Source organism: Ptychodera flava, chromosome 5, assembly GCF_041260155.1.
Source record: "Ptychodera flava strain L36383 chromosome 5, AS_Pfla_20210202, whole genome shotgun sequence".
NCBI classification, from domain to species: Eukaryota; Metazoa; Hemichordata; class Enteropneusta; family Ptychoderidae; genus Ptychodera; species Ptychodera flava.
The window spans coordinates 24,864,579-24,879,095 of record NC_091932.1 but is presented as its reverse complement, the minus strand read 5'-3'; the positions used below and the strand labels follow the sequence as shown (position 1 = coordinate 24,879,095).

Here is a 14,517-nt window from a genome sequence, read left to right as displayed (position 1 = left end):
CAATTATTATTTTTTTCATAATATGTTTTGCAATACGTTTTTTTCAAAAAAATTTCGAGACGGAACACCTTCACCGATGGCCATGAATTATTGAAACTAAACATAAGCTCATATGTCGCTGTTACTAAAAATACGATATTCAGTAAACCATGAATTGTTAAACAACAACAACAACAAAAATGAGGTATTGTGCATTGTACATCTAGCTATACGGTTCCATAAACTATATTGGTTTTGTGTTTCACAACTTTTACAGAAATTTACAAAACAAGGTTTAGTACAACCCACAGATAGAAGTCCTCTTCGATTGACCACTCAAAATAAACAAGAAAAAACGCCAATTAAAGAAACAGATAAGGCAAGTGAATAGACAGCATTTACCCATTAAAATAAGAAAAGCTAATGTTTCTGTTAATCACTGGATTAAGTTTTCTGGGTAGCAACGAATAAATGCGAGTGATTCTTTGTATTTCATAATTCATCATTATCGATCTCGTCAATGTATTGTCTGTACCTTTTTACAATGAAATGCACCAGAAACTACAACGCATTTCTCTACCTAATACATTCAAATTGTTTGTGTGTGAAATCTTAGGTTCTTGGTTTTGTGAAAAAGGGTTTCACTGAGTTAGCTGTGAAGCAAATCCGGAGGTACAAATACACAGCAGCAATCAATACGCTGTTAAAGAACAGTTGCAAGTTTCGGCGGCAGTTTTTTCAGGTGATTCGGGTAAAGGCGAGAAGAGAGATGAAGGCCTTCGTACAGAAGAAAACTGTAATAAACCAAGTGAGCATGGACAACATTTCAGAATTTTCCTGGAAGAAGTTCATCGGTGAGACAAGAGCTGGCCTACCTACTTTGCACAGCGTAATTGAGGGTGCGCTGACCTTACAAAGAAGTGAAGATAAAGTTGAGATGTTAGTTTGTTTTAATACATAAATATATAATTTTCCAATAGATCAGCTGCACGCGATGATATTAACAAATTTACACTACATGACGGCTTTGTCGGAGTCTTCAACAAATGACACCGGTTATCCTGAACTGACATTTTATCTCCTGCTATACTACAGTACAGTTTTTTTCAATGCAAGCCCTAATCAGCTGTAACATTAACACTATAGGGAAAAAGTGCGTGAGTAGAGCGAGAAACTGACGCTTTCTCGCAATCGATGAGAATCTGTTCTTATTCTCACCGCTGTCGGTGAGAAAATTTTAATCTCCACTGGAGATTGTTGAGAAATGCACTCCTTGGTGAGAATCAAGTGTGAGAACAAATTCTCACCGGTGAGAATGGAAATTCTCACTAAGTACAGCGAGAATTGAAATTCACTGGCAAGAATCATCAAGACTCGCCGTTCATTGGCGAGAATCATAAAGACTCCGAACGGCGAGTCTTGATGATTCTCGCCAGTGAATTTCAATTCTCGCTGTACTTAGTGAGAATTTCCATTCTCACCAGTGAGAATTTGTTCTCACACTTGATTCTCGCCAAGGAATGCATTTCTCACCAATCTCCAGTGGAGATTAATATTTTCTCACCGACAGCGGTGAGAATAAGAACAGATTCTCACCGATTGCGAGAAAGAGTCAGTTTCTCGCTCTATAGTCACGCACTTTTTCCCTATAGTGATTGGGAAGATCAATGTTCAAAATCATAGATTTCTTTGTTTCTTCATTAATTTACCCGCCATTTTCAAAATAGCGTCTATTTTCTTCTATATAGAAGTACTGACGACGGGAAAATGGGGCCATTGGTTCCCGGACTTGGATTCTTGATTGGTACGATTCTGAATCTACGACACAAGTTCAAATTTAAATACCTTCAAGGTCTCAATTCTATACAGATGTATATAGGTGGTTGCAGCCAAAATGTAAGTGGTAAAACATTATTCACATTTTGCACTGGAAAATCCGCCTTAAATGTAAACTTCTGTGATGTTTGCGTTTATCCTTGTCCCATGCTTACGTAGGGTTAGTTTGCTAACCCCAAGCTGCTTCGATGCCATGTTTTCACAAATCCAACAGAAACATCATTTATCCGCCACGGATAGCCGTTTTTTGTTACTCTGTGTTTGGACTAAAAGTTGTTAAAACAATTACAGGGAGACTAAAATTTGAAATTTTAAGTCGAATGGGACGTTTTCTTTTGTGGTCGACAACTTAAATTTAAAAGATGGCTTGTAGTGTCATTAATTTCAAAATGTTACATTTTCAGATTTTTCGATGGTTCAGTAAACTGGGAATCTGCTGCGGTGAAAAAACCACAAGGAGACTACTTGACAAGCTGAGAAAGGAATTCGACAGCGAAATAAAGAAATGGCAAAGTAACATCCAGGTAAAATTTCCAAAATGTTATTTAATAGACGGCTGAAATCTAGATCGTGTAGTAGTAGTAGTAGTAGTAGTAGTAGTAGTAGTAGTAGTAGTAGTAGTAGTAATATTAATAATAATATTTTCTAGAGCGAAATCTCACAAAAGTCATCGGACAAAGATTGTGTCAGAGCCAACAGTCGTCTGGTAAATAACTCCGAAAGAAGCTGTTCATCTGACAGTGACAGCGAGAGTGAGGATGAGCTGGATGAGTCTGAAGCAACACAGGCCGAAACAGATTCGGATGGCAGCTGTAGAGATAGCGGGAGTGCCAACGGCGAAGAAACCGAATCTGGTAGCATGTTGTCGCCCGGTCAGGTCAGACAATATGAAGATCTTGGAGTAAATGTCTTGGTAGATGATAAAACCGAAAAGGGTGAGCACGACAAACTTCAATTTTATTTGGGTTTGCATTTCTCATATTTTTAAGGCAGGCTGTAGATCATCTTATCTTAAAATTTACGTTCTACAGTACGTTTTTTGTTTGTTATGGGGTGTAACCTTGTGTAGTTCTCTATTGTATTTGTCGTAATCGTATTTTACCAATGGATCGCGTACATGGAAATATGGAATTTAGTGACTGTTTTTGTAATTGCTGAGAATTTCTGAGCGAACTGACTCGTAGTGTTTATTTCTGGAATCCAACCAGCAAGTGAACAACTGTCACCAATCGCGAAAACTGGAACAAAACACGTACGTTGTCTGAAATGCATATTTCAAGGAATGAACGCATCAAACGTTAAGTTTCAGATGTTGATTTTTCTTTCATTTCCTTTTTTAAGAACCTGGTTTTGCGTTATGCTGGGACAACGTTCAAAAGTTTTCAACGGCGAGACACCAGTCCCAAAAGAGCAGAAATAAAATGATGATGTGGGCATTGTCATATGCCGTCAGAAACAGAGTCTCCGGAAGACACCTAGAGAATATTGACCAAACAATTAAGGCAAACCACCTCCCTTTGTCGGCATTTTTACCGACGAAGACAGACTGGAAATCTCTGGAAGAAAGAATGGTGACCATTGTAGAGCGAATAATGGTTAAACGCTTCAACTGCTTCGAAACAGAAGAGAAGGGTGTTACATGGCATATTTCTCATGAATTTTCCAAAGAATCCGTCCGGAAAAGCGAAATAGTTAGTGTTATGTTGTTGTGTTTTTATTTCCGAGGTTCTTTGTCTCATTGAAAGACGGTGGTCAACTTTTCAACACAGAAAAGAAGCCTGTATGTATACCGTTCATGTTGTTGACAAATGAATAGGAGTACGATTATAATGAATCCAGATTATGTATCTTTTATAAACTAACAACCTGTTGTTGACGAAGAAAAAATTGATATCCAAAAAATATGTACTGTCAACTGGTAAAATGTCTTGTGGCAAAGCTTCATATCAACAACAGCATTCTGCAGCAATAAATCATTTCAAATTGCAGGTAAATTTAGGCGTGATTCAAGAAAACCCGTCCTCAGGGAAAGGTGTATACGCCATAATGAGGAGATTATGCTCATATGTGCCCCTAAAAGATGACGGTAATCCTTGGCCGATCGTATGTCATGGTGACCAGCTGTCCGTGGAGAGAATGTTGGAGTGTCAAGCCTCTGTAGCTGCGAGTGAACATTTATCGGACAGGTTACTAGGTCTTGTTCCAAGACCGCAAGAATTTCACAAGCAATGCATAATATTGCAGGTAAGGAAATATGTACTGTATCTGACATTGCTCTGACATCAGGCGAAGCAGTGTAATTGGACTCGAGGCTGATTAAAGTACCAGGACTAATTTAAAGCTGGGTACCAAATTATGACGGGAGCAACTAACTCAATGCAATAAATGAGAGATTACTATGGCAGAATGACTTCGCACTTTTAATTTTGGCTTCTAGCATTTCTAGCTCGAGGAAAATGCTTGGCTTGATTTAGGACTCGCAGAGCGCTCAATAAAACAAGTCACGTGACTGACACGAGCACATTCTCCGCTCAAAGGGATTGATCAGCAGTTACTTGGTGTAAAATTCGCTTACTGGATTTAAATTTATTTCTGAGGATAAAGATTAAGTATGCCTCTTTTTGAAAGCTATTTTGATAAATAGTAATGAAGTCTCTCTCTCTCACCCACTGACACACAGGACACAATGGACAAGCTCTTTACAGGGAAAAGTTTGGCAGATCCAGGTACTTTATTTCATATTAAGACACGATTCGGACACCGCTCTGTGAAGAAAAAGGTCATCGACAACGTAAACCATGTGGTTGATTTTTTAAACTTCACAACAGAGGGAATGGTATGTTTGCTGGTAATGAAGCTGTGCCGCTTGAATAGCTTAAGCGATTCGTTATCAGAGAATTACCCAGACGTTAGCACAGTACTAAAAGAAACGGCCAAACAAATCGTTCAATACATCTGGCCAAACATGGATGCCGTCTACGATTTGGAATTGCCCGACACTTCTTTCGTTGAAGATGCAGAGTTCGAGTACTGTTTCTGCAAAGGAGAAGGTATTTTACACATCGATAGACTTAAAAAGTTGATATTTACATTCTATGGTACTTTTGATGTTTTATGGTATTTCTACGTGCTACAGATACAATTGATCGTCCTTCTCCATGGTTTTTTGAACGACAGAGACAGCGAAAACAGCGTATATCTGTTGTTGCCATTGCATGCTGCCATTCTACCTACTAACAATAGGCTGTCATATAATTCACATGGGGATTTCATAGTTTTCTTTCCGTTTTTATACTGCACAGAGTGATATGTAAAGTCTTATAAGTCAATAATATGTAAAAGGTAGGCAAAAACTCTGCAACAAGTTACATTCGCTTCGAATACTCATCTTAAATATAATATGTTTCTTTCAGCGGAGGATATATCCGGAATATTAATCGAGTGTTCTGCTGGATCTGAATGCAGAAATGGTATCTGGTTCCACACTGAATGCGTCAATGTAGAACCCGACGATATACCAGAAGATCAGTGGTACTGCAGTGACACGTGTAGCAAGACATCTCCTTACTGCTGTAAAATTGCCAAGGACGTCGAACTGATTGGCTGTGAAAGTCGACAACATTGCTTTCGCGGGGAATGGTTTCACCTTGACTGTGTTGGTTTGAACACGATACCTGGTACGTAACTTTCCTTCTGTGAAGCTCTGTCAGTAGAATAGTTACATCGTAGCCTGTGTGATAGCCTGTATTTGACCCGCATTGGTAGACGAATTAGACTATTGTTTGAATTCGGTAATCATAAGATGCGACCGATGAACGTGTTTTATGGAGCATCTTCTTGGAATCTTTGTCCGTGCTAATGTTCGAGCGTTAACGAAAATAAAGATTATCTTTCTTTTCCATAGACGGCAAGTGGTATTGTAGCACCGATTGTAGGGAGTCATGCATCGACAAAGAACTTGGTGATGGCGAAGAGGACAATGTTTTCAACTATTCCTGCGCTATGACATACCGGGGTCTCTTACACATGGCAGAAAAAGATGCTGAGAGAGAAAACGACGGGCAATCAATGATATCACATTGGAAAATTGATATGCTTGATTTTTGGAGCAACAATCACTTCAAATATCTAACGTTAGGACATCGATTGTTGGCATGTAAGTGCTTTACTGGAAACCTCCAAACCCAATTACTAACTAGAGTTAGAAAAAAGTGCAAATAATAAGTTATAAAAGTCCAGGAAAATTTGAAGAGAAGAAAATAGTTCAAATAGCTGCGTCATACAATGATGCGATCATTTTGTCCATAATGATCTCCTGCGTTAAAATCTCAAAACCGACAACTTTGTGCATTGTTTTCATGTCTTTACTTTTAAAATTAAGATTAGTTCATAAATTAATTTACTGTTGAATTTGTGTGAAAATATTACATTCAAGTACAAGTACAAAAAATAATGTTAGAAAAGTTGCATCTACATCCTCAATTTATTCCCCGAAAAAAAATATGTCATTCACTTGAATGCTTGGTATTTAATTCCTGTGGCCGTCATTTTCCTTTATATGGCCAGTTTGTAAAATTGGCTTGATAACTGAAATGTTAAAACTGGTGAATTAATTTGCCCATTTGGAATTGAATTAAGACTGTACAAATACAAACAATATCCGACGAAAATAGAAGACATTGCGATCAACTTATTCACGGTTAAAAGTATAGATCGCTGTACAGTTAAGTTGAAAAAATCTTGCACAATGTTTTTCCTTGTTTTGCCAAGCGGGTGTCAGTGGATACCTACCCCCACGCCTTGCACATGAAATGGTATGGAATAGTACTGCGAACGTCAAAGGGGGTCGTGGTCAGAATATAGCTCTTGATCTAATCAACGAGTTCCTCAACAATGAATTTAAAGGTTGGTATTTCTAATGAGGCCAAAGTGAAAAAAAAAATGTGTTTCCTGTAACAAGTCCTATAGAATATGGTAGGTAGGTCAGCAGGGAGATGTTTTTCCTGATATTGTACCCGAAAAGGGGAGAAAATGGCAAATTTTCCTAAATTTTCGTTAGACTTTTTTTCTAATCTCGCGGTATTACTTTCAAGCGACAGGGAAAACACTTTGGTAGGTTTAACGGAAACACACAGCTTTTTTCCTGAATAATATGAAATACACTGTGTATTATTATATGTTTTTCTTAGAGATTCTTAGAAGCTGCTGTAGTCAAAGTATAGTTTTTCTGATAAGTAAATTTGCATCAAGAAAACAATGACACAATTTAAAAGAATTGTTCAGTTTTAATCTGAATAAAAAAAATGACTGAACAGTCGTTATGAAAATCCCATATTTTCTAACGCACTGACAATAACACATTTTCATGTTTCTCTACAGAGAACCTCAAGCATAGTCGAGGACAGTACACCGATGTGCAGATAGACCGATGCAGTCAGATAATAGGCCGCATTCGCAGTTCAGTTGAAAAGGTGTACACGATTGATGTATTGGATAAATACAAGCCGAAATCGCACTCTTCCAGAGCCGACTACAAAAGGGATTTAAAGAAATTCGTTGATGAATACAAACCTTATTCCTTATTTGAGAAACATCCAGGGAGAGCACACAGTGGTTTTCCGGGCTTTAGAAATGAAATTGTGGTGCAAAATAAATCAAAACTAAAGGCAAGAATGCTTAAATACAGCAAAAATCATGACAAACTTTCTGATATTATGCCACTCGATTGAAAAGAGTATCAAAACAAGTATTTAGAGCAACTAAGTAGCGTTAAGGTTTGAATCTCACTCACATCATATAGCACAAAACATGATAGAACATGGCTTATGTGATATTTCCCGCCACCATGTTTCTTGAATACTGCGGTATATGTGCGTACCACATCACGTACATTTGCATGGCATTTTCTGAAGACCAGTGGCTTTTGAAAAGGTAAAAGAAATTAGCTCGACTTTAAGTAGACAGCATTTAGTACATTATACGAGCAAAGCTTTAACAACACTCTTCGTTTTTCGACTTTAATGTAATAAGTCTTCAACTTCATGTAGCATTGCGATCGAGTAACAAATGGAACGTTTGACTGTGGCGCGTCTAGTTCGACACTTGACTGCATTCTAAGCAAAGTTTCGAAACAAAAGTGATTGTTCGATGTAATAAAACTAATAACACAAGCTAGAACGGGCAAGATCACGATATTTTGCCTGCCCTCGGGCTGGTACTCATGACGGTAATATTGATGATGATACCCTCGCCTTCGGCTCGGCATCATCATCAATGTTACCCTCATGAGAACCATTACTTTGGCGGGCTACAAATCGTGATCTTGCCCTTGCTAGCGTGTGTTATTATTTTAGGGTCAAAGGTAATTCTGTCCGGACAAAAATTTAACGATGTTGATAAAGGAAATGCGTTAATCCTCGCTAATCGACATCCCGCGTGACTGAATACAGAATCTGACTTTCATTCCCGACCGTTATGAATTCATGTGAAAAAGAAATGGTTAAATATCATACCTTTCGAAATATGAAATCGTTAATTAGTAGTGAATCAGTGCAGGTGGAAAGTGAGTTTTGAAAAACAAGGTTCATGTTGAACAAAGTGGTTATGTATTTTATGATGTTTCTCGTCTAAAACTGATGGACACATGCATGTGCAAACTATGTTGATTAAGTATAATTCAATTTAAATAGTCTAGAGTATGTCAAAGATAAAATCACGCCCGACAAGTCTGTGCAGAGATAGCCAGTATTATACATAATCACACACTTTGCATGATTAAAATAGAGTTGTATGATTGGTACATGATGTATTAGTTTGTTTTGTTACATGTGCAGCGTTGCCTGCAAACTGAACAACACACACAAAGATCGCATGTACAAGTAGTACAATGGGAAACGCATGGCCGTCTACTGGCCAGATTCTCCATGTATGAGTTGTCCATACCTTCAACGAAAAGATTTGTCAGAATTTCCAATCTAACACATTGGTTATTTTTTGTGGCCTTGTTGCAAAGTGCTTTCATGCTATCCTGGCAATGTTGAATTGATCTGGGAAGAGCATAAAGGTAGGCTGTTGCTTGTGCGCCGTTTCTGCCTGCTCTTCCCACCTCTTGCCAGTACTGCAATAAACTGTCACTAACTCCCCAATGAATGATCGAAGTTATGTCTGGTATATTAACCCCTAGTCCAAACGCTATGGTGCATATTACACATCTTATGGTGCTATTGGGTTTGGAAAATTCCTTCAAAACTCTCTCAAGGTCTGTCGTAACCATTCCCGCATGATACACATCCAGTAATCTGTTTGATACCAACTTGTGTCCTCCTCGGTAAGCTTTTAGACCAAGCTCAGTCATCAGTGCTGTGTAAACTTTGCCGCATTGAAGAATACTCCTACAAGAGACAGGTAGACACTACATGTCAGAGGCAAAGATAGGTGTTCATACAGAGGTATCGGGTATACATAGACACAGAGAAAAAGATCGGGTATATATAGACACAGAGAAAAAGAAAAAGGGCGGAGCAAAGTAATTATATATATTTGCAGTACCTTGAACAAGTGATGATATGTCCCAAACAGTACATTTACTCTGCTTTCTCAAAAAGTTCTGAATTTATCAAAAATGTCAAAGACAATATTTGATGATATTGGCGCTTTCGGGTCTCTCAAGTAATTTTTTTCTAAGATACTTTGAAAAATAAATTGGCAGACGTACCTTACATAAATCAAAACTTTCCTCGCATTCTCTGCACAGTTCTTTAATTCGGTGATATACCATGACATTTCAGCCTCAACTGAGTTACTTGGTGATGCAATGAAATTCAGGAAAATATTTGGCCTAAAGAAAAGTTGAAATATCTAACATTTTATAAACAAAATTCATCAGTAGTAAATTTAAGAGGATAACTCGATCTTTTAAATGATAAAAGCTGATAATACTTCCCATACTATGTCCGTTCTTTTTCATATACGGGAAAAGTTCGCTTTTGTGAATTGTTTCACGGCATTGTATAATTTTCTATTTCTCGCGCAAATAAAATGTTTAAGTGTTTGTTTAGAAAAGTCACAGGAACTCTTAAAATATGTTTTTTCTGTGACATGTCTCTCAAGAATAGTAACAGTATCATCTGTATATGAGTTTATCTTTGACTTGAAAGTGACGAAGAAGTAGAAATTTATCATGATTGCCGTGATTGTTGGCTCTTTTTCACTCTCGCTGGATTGTCTGGGGTTTCGACTTGTGACCGCGTGAACAGGCACTGACTGTAACAGCTTTTTTAAACAGACATGAAATGAAATATCAATTTTTAAGTCATTATGATTGGCTTGCCGTAATTTGCTGAATAGTACATAATAATGACAAAAAACCTGTATACTTTATATTGTTTGAATTTTCATACTTGTTTAGGTTGATGGTATAGATTCATGTTTGTTGATCTTTCATGATCAGATCATGAAAACAAAATCATGTTCATATGCACAGTGACATACCTATCTGGTATGACAGCCGTCGTATGTACATCTTTACTGAGGTAAAGTTGCTGGAGTAGTCGTTCTTTCATACTTCCTGTGCATGTTGCTGTCAATATCAGTAGTGGGGATGCCGGTAAATGGCTTCTCATCTCGACGACATGCCGATATGCGGGTCGGAACGTGTCACCCCTGTGCAGGCAAATTTTACAGAACAAAGGAACATGACAGAACTAGGCCTATCGCATTGTTATATATTTGTGTTGTAAGAGAAGAATATTAGAACTGTGTTCTTGAAATTTACGTGCAGAACGTTTTATTTCGCAATCTCAAATCACAGGGAGAACTTGAATTACGTTTCTTGTGCGCAAACTTTTGCGATAGACGATCCTAATTCGCTACTGCGGGTTGTTATGATCTGCATGAACGCAACCTTCCCCGCCACATGCCTGCGTTTCACAGCTATCAAAGCCACAAAATTCGGTCCGATTGAAACGGGATAATTTTGATGGTCGGTCGGGATTTTCATGCGGCCCTGTTTTATGTAGCGCTTTGTCACTAAATATAGACGTCATCGGCTTCGATTTGCTTAAAACAATATGGTTTAATGTAATAAAACGAGCTTTACCTTGAAACTAGGCCTTAGTGATTAAATTTATTTCACGGACCGATTGTATGCTGTGCATAGAGGGCAGTAGGAAAGTAATAAAATTACTTGGAAGAGGGTGGAGAGACTTTATTGATATACTGTCCTATGGGCGTGACATGTGGTACACTGCAAGACTATTTTTCAACTCTATTGAATTTAAGGTGTGAAATACAAACTAAATAGCAGAAACTCAGAATGCGAACGGATCACGGTACAGACAAAAAGACCTACGCGTCTTCCTATGAACTCATTTTTCCACGTGTTTCTGTTTGTGCCGCGTCCAAGTAACTTCTGCAGTCCATAGAACACAGTGATAGTCGATAAGCAACTTAATCCTCCTTTTGCAACTTTGACAAATCGTAAAAATCTTGACCCCGTGCAATCCCGTGGATAGCTTTTATATTCAGTTATATTTCCCGAAACTACATCTTACCACAATTCTAAAACATGAGCTTCGTCAATGGCAATCACACAGATGCCTTCCTTGTACAAGTTCTGATCGAACAGTAGATCTCTCAACCTCTTCGTGTTCTCCAGTATTTCCGGGGAAATAAAGATAACGGCATATTCTCCGTTCTCCAAGCCTTTCAATTACAAACCAACAAGAGGGGACAAATTAGAAAGAAAAATCAAGTTTTATGCAACATCTCAACAAGGAGTATTGTTTTCTGAGATAGTATTACATGTAAATGACAGAATGTGATGTTTGATAATTGTTTATACTACAACTTGGCTTTATATTGCAAATAATTTATTTACAATTGTGGCGCTCACCTTTCAATTCATCTTCAGACATGTCTTTTCTTGTCTTGACATGTACTGCAGGTATGCAATGTTCTACGCAGAACCGAATCTGGTCTTGCATAAGACTCTTCAGTGGTGAAACGACCACACTGAAATGTCTTCTATGCGGCTCTGTCTGATCCAAAATCAACGGTGGCAATAAATAGCACAAACTCTTGCCAAAGCCAGTAGGCAATATACCGAAGCATGTCTCATTTTGCAAAATCTTGTTAATGAGATTGCATTGTTCCCTTCTTAAAGGAAATTGGAGACTGTGTTTTGTTTTGACAGTCTGCCAAACGGCGCTATCATTGCTGAAGACCTCCATTGTGAATATGATGCGATATTTCCCCCACTGACATTTCCAAAGCATGGAAAGTTTGCAACACACACGAGTAATTTGAATTTGAAAGAAATATGATAAATTTCAAGTAATTTCCATTGTTCGCGTATCAATGAAGCGGGAAAAAATCCCGCCAAGCACATAACTGACATTTGAAAGTGTGAAAATTTCGAAAGAAATTACTCTGGAGACCAATCTTTGTGCAAAAGGCAAAATTTTATTGCAAGCGACCGTAAGAAACGATCGCAGTTGAGATGCCAGTGCGTTATTTCCGCGCTAAAAATGACCTCCATTGATATGCTAAAAAGGACGTCACGTGCTCCAAGAACGGGAACGAACGTGAATAGAGTGAGGGCAAGAGTTCACTGCCGGAGTGAAAATCGTGAGCACTCCTTGGAAAATCAGCCGAAATGCGTAAACGAGCCAGAGATTTTGTTCACAAAAGGAGTTAGGGAATGAGAAATAATCAGAGTTCAGGCAGGTATAGGTCATTTTATTGAATTACGCTCACTTTGGTTTATTTTGCCGTTCAAAGTTCCGATACATGTCGTGTCGTCGTAATGGACCCACTTTCGCTGGCACATGGCCCGCAGCTATCCGTGGCGGGGTTGACCTTTGACCCACATAACGACGCACGCAACCCCGCCAACAGATAGCTGCGTTTCCACAGCTAGAGTCTGGTCAGTACCTATGGGGAAACTTGAGAAGCCTCTACCTTGTTACGTCATCTGTTCATACCTTTTTTAATGCTCCTCGACACTGTGTACAAGTACTTCTGAACGGATCAACTTCATGGCCTTCAAGACTTAGTTTTGGTCGTTTTTCAAGCGGTCCGTCACGACTGACCTTACCAGTGCTGTCATCTCCCGTCGCCATTTTAGCAATGACACGTGATTTAGGCAGCGTTGCTACAGAGCAGGGGTTATGGAAGACCGGTCACGACATGCGACATGCGACCTGCGACTTCAAAACTGCGACCTGCGTCCTGCGAGTTTGAAACATGCGACCTGCGACTTCGGCATTTAGACCAAGGTGTAGGCCTAACCTGCGACTTCACAACAGCGACCTGCGTCCTGCGTGTTTGTCAAACTGCGATATCAGTCTTGATTTGTTCGCACCATTGCTCTGAACACGAGCCTGAAAAACACGAGGGACACCATTGCACTATATTAAAACAGCCGGTTTACCGCATTCTCGCGACCAGAGCATACATTATTTTCGCACCGCTGGCTACGCAAAAATCGGCCAGCGAAAGAATTCAACCAGCGATAGAAGTGCATGAAGCTGTGACGGTAGAGAATTCCACAAACGAAGAGCACAAATTTATTTTCCTTCTTACGAAAGGCAAACCGATCTGAAATAATGCAATAGCAATAGGGTTTTAAACGTCTACATCAGTGTTTAATAGTTTCTGGAACTTTTCTGCCTACATGATCTAAAATATTATATACACACAAAAAATAATATGTACATATTATAGTATGTACATATTAGGCTTAAAGACTGAAAATAGGATTGTAGGAGGGTTTAATTATGTCCTGTTTTACAGTTTTAACTCGCGTTATCTATAAAGAACTTGAGTCGGTCTCTGGCTATTCATGGTTAGCAAATATGTTTGCACTTCTGTCAATATCAGTATTATTTTAACTGCTTTACTTTGCATATGTTATTTGTGTAGACAAATGTAGTCCGAAGTTAACCAGTAAGAATATTTTTATTTTTCCAACTGAACAAAAGTTGGATCAATTCGATTTTTTGACGAAAAGTAAAATGAAATTAGACGAAAAGATGGCAACATCCGATGATCAATCACTGGAGAATTGGAACAAAACTGGAAATGTTAGAAAATGAACGCAATAACTGAAAATTCGAATGTTTGCAATGACACTGACGCAGTTATGATACAGGGGGACAACTGATGAATTAAACAGACAGCTAGATGGTTATACCACAGTGAAATGAGGATAAATACCAGAGATTTCTAAAAATCAAAAAGTTTGTCGATAACATAAGGAAAGAAGCGAGGTAAGGCAGACGAAGAATATCTAAAATAATTTGAAATTATAATATAAACATATAAATGCCTAGATCACGTAGCATATTATTTTCCATGCATCAAGTAACACGTACTGTCAACATTTCCGTCATAAAATTATCTCTCCAGATGAAAATGAGTGAACTGGTGTGTACATGAATTGAGTTTTGCCAGACTTTGTGAACGATTTACCAAAGCGACAGCAATGGCTTATTAATTGATCGATGTTGAACGTTAATCTCCTTTCCACGTTTTACCCTTTGAGCGCTGTAATTTTCTCCCACCAAACTTTAGTGCAAAATTTTACCAATTGTATGAATTTTCTGTAATTTTTTGATAATTTTGGACCAAATCGACATCACATTTCATTGGCTACAGGTTTTTCCCATTTTTTTGCAAAATTGGAGAAAAATTGACAGGGGT

At 38.3% G+C, this 14,517-nt stretch overlaps 2 protein-coding genes across 3 annotated transcripts in view; one reads left to right on the top strand and one right to left on the bottom strand.

Annotated features, from left to right (window-relative positions):
* The window catches only part of LOC139133344 (NLR family CARD domain-containing protein 4-like), a 543,607-nt gene that overhangs the window by 14,062 nt on the left and 515,028 nt on the right, over positions 1-14,517 (bottom strand). For both annotated transcript variants that reach the window (XM_070699892.1, XM_070699893.1), the window contains exon 2: positions 12,798-13,037. The gene's annotated coding sequence lies outside the window, so the exon portion shown is untranslated. The remainder of the gene's footprint in view (positions 1-12,797; positions 13,038-14,517) is intronic.
* On the top strand, positions 602-6,073 carry LOC139132555 (uncharacterized). Its single transcript, XM_070698859.1, has 9 exons — positions 602-918; positions 1,728-1,875; positions 2,220-2,339; positions 2,465-2,750; positions 3,157-3,506; positions 3,805-4,059; positions 4,496-4,865; positions 5,229-5,492; positions 5,720-6,073. Exons 1-9 carry the CDS (start codon positions 749-751, stop codon positions 6,034-6,036), a joined length of 2,280 nt encoding a protein of 759 aa, XP_070554960.1. The 5' UTR covers positions 602-748; the 3' UTR covers positions 6,037-6,073.

Coding starts and splice junctions, on each gene's coding strand:
- LOC139132555 (XM_070698859.1), top strand. CDS start 749: ATGAAGGCCTTCGTACAGAAGAAAACTGTAATAAACCAAGTGAGCATG. Junction 1,876..2,219: donor TAGGTGGTTGCAGCCAAAAT/GTAAGTGGTAAA, acceptor TTACATTTTCAG/ATTTTTCGATGGTTCAGTAA. Junction 4,866..5,228: donor CTGTTTCTGCAAAGGAGAAG/GTATTTTACACA, acceptor TGTTTCTTTCAG/CGGAGGATATATCCGGAATA.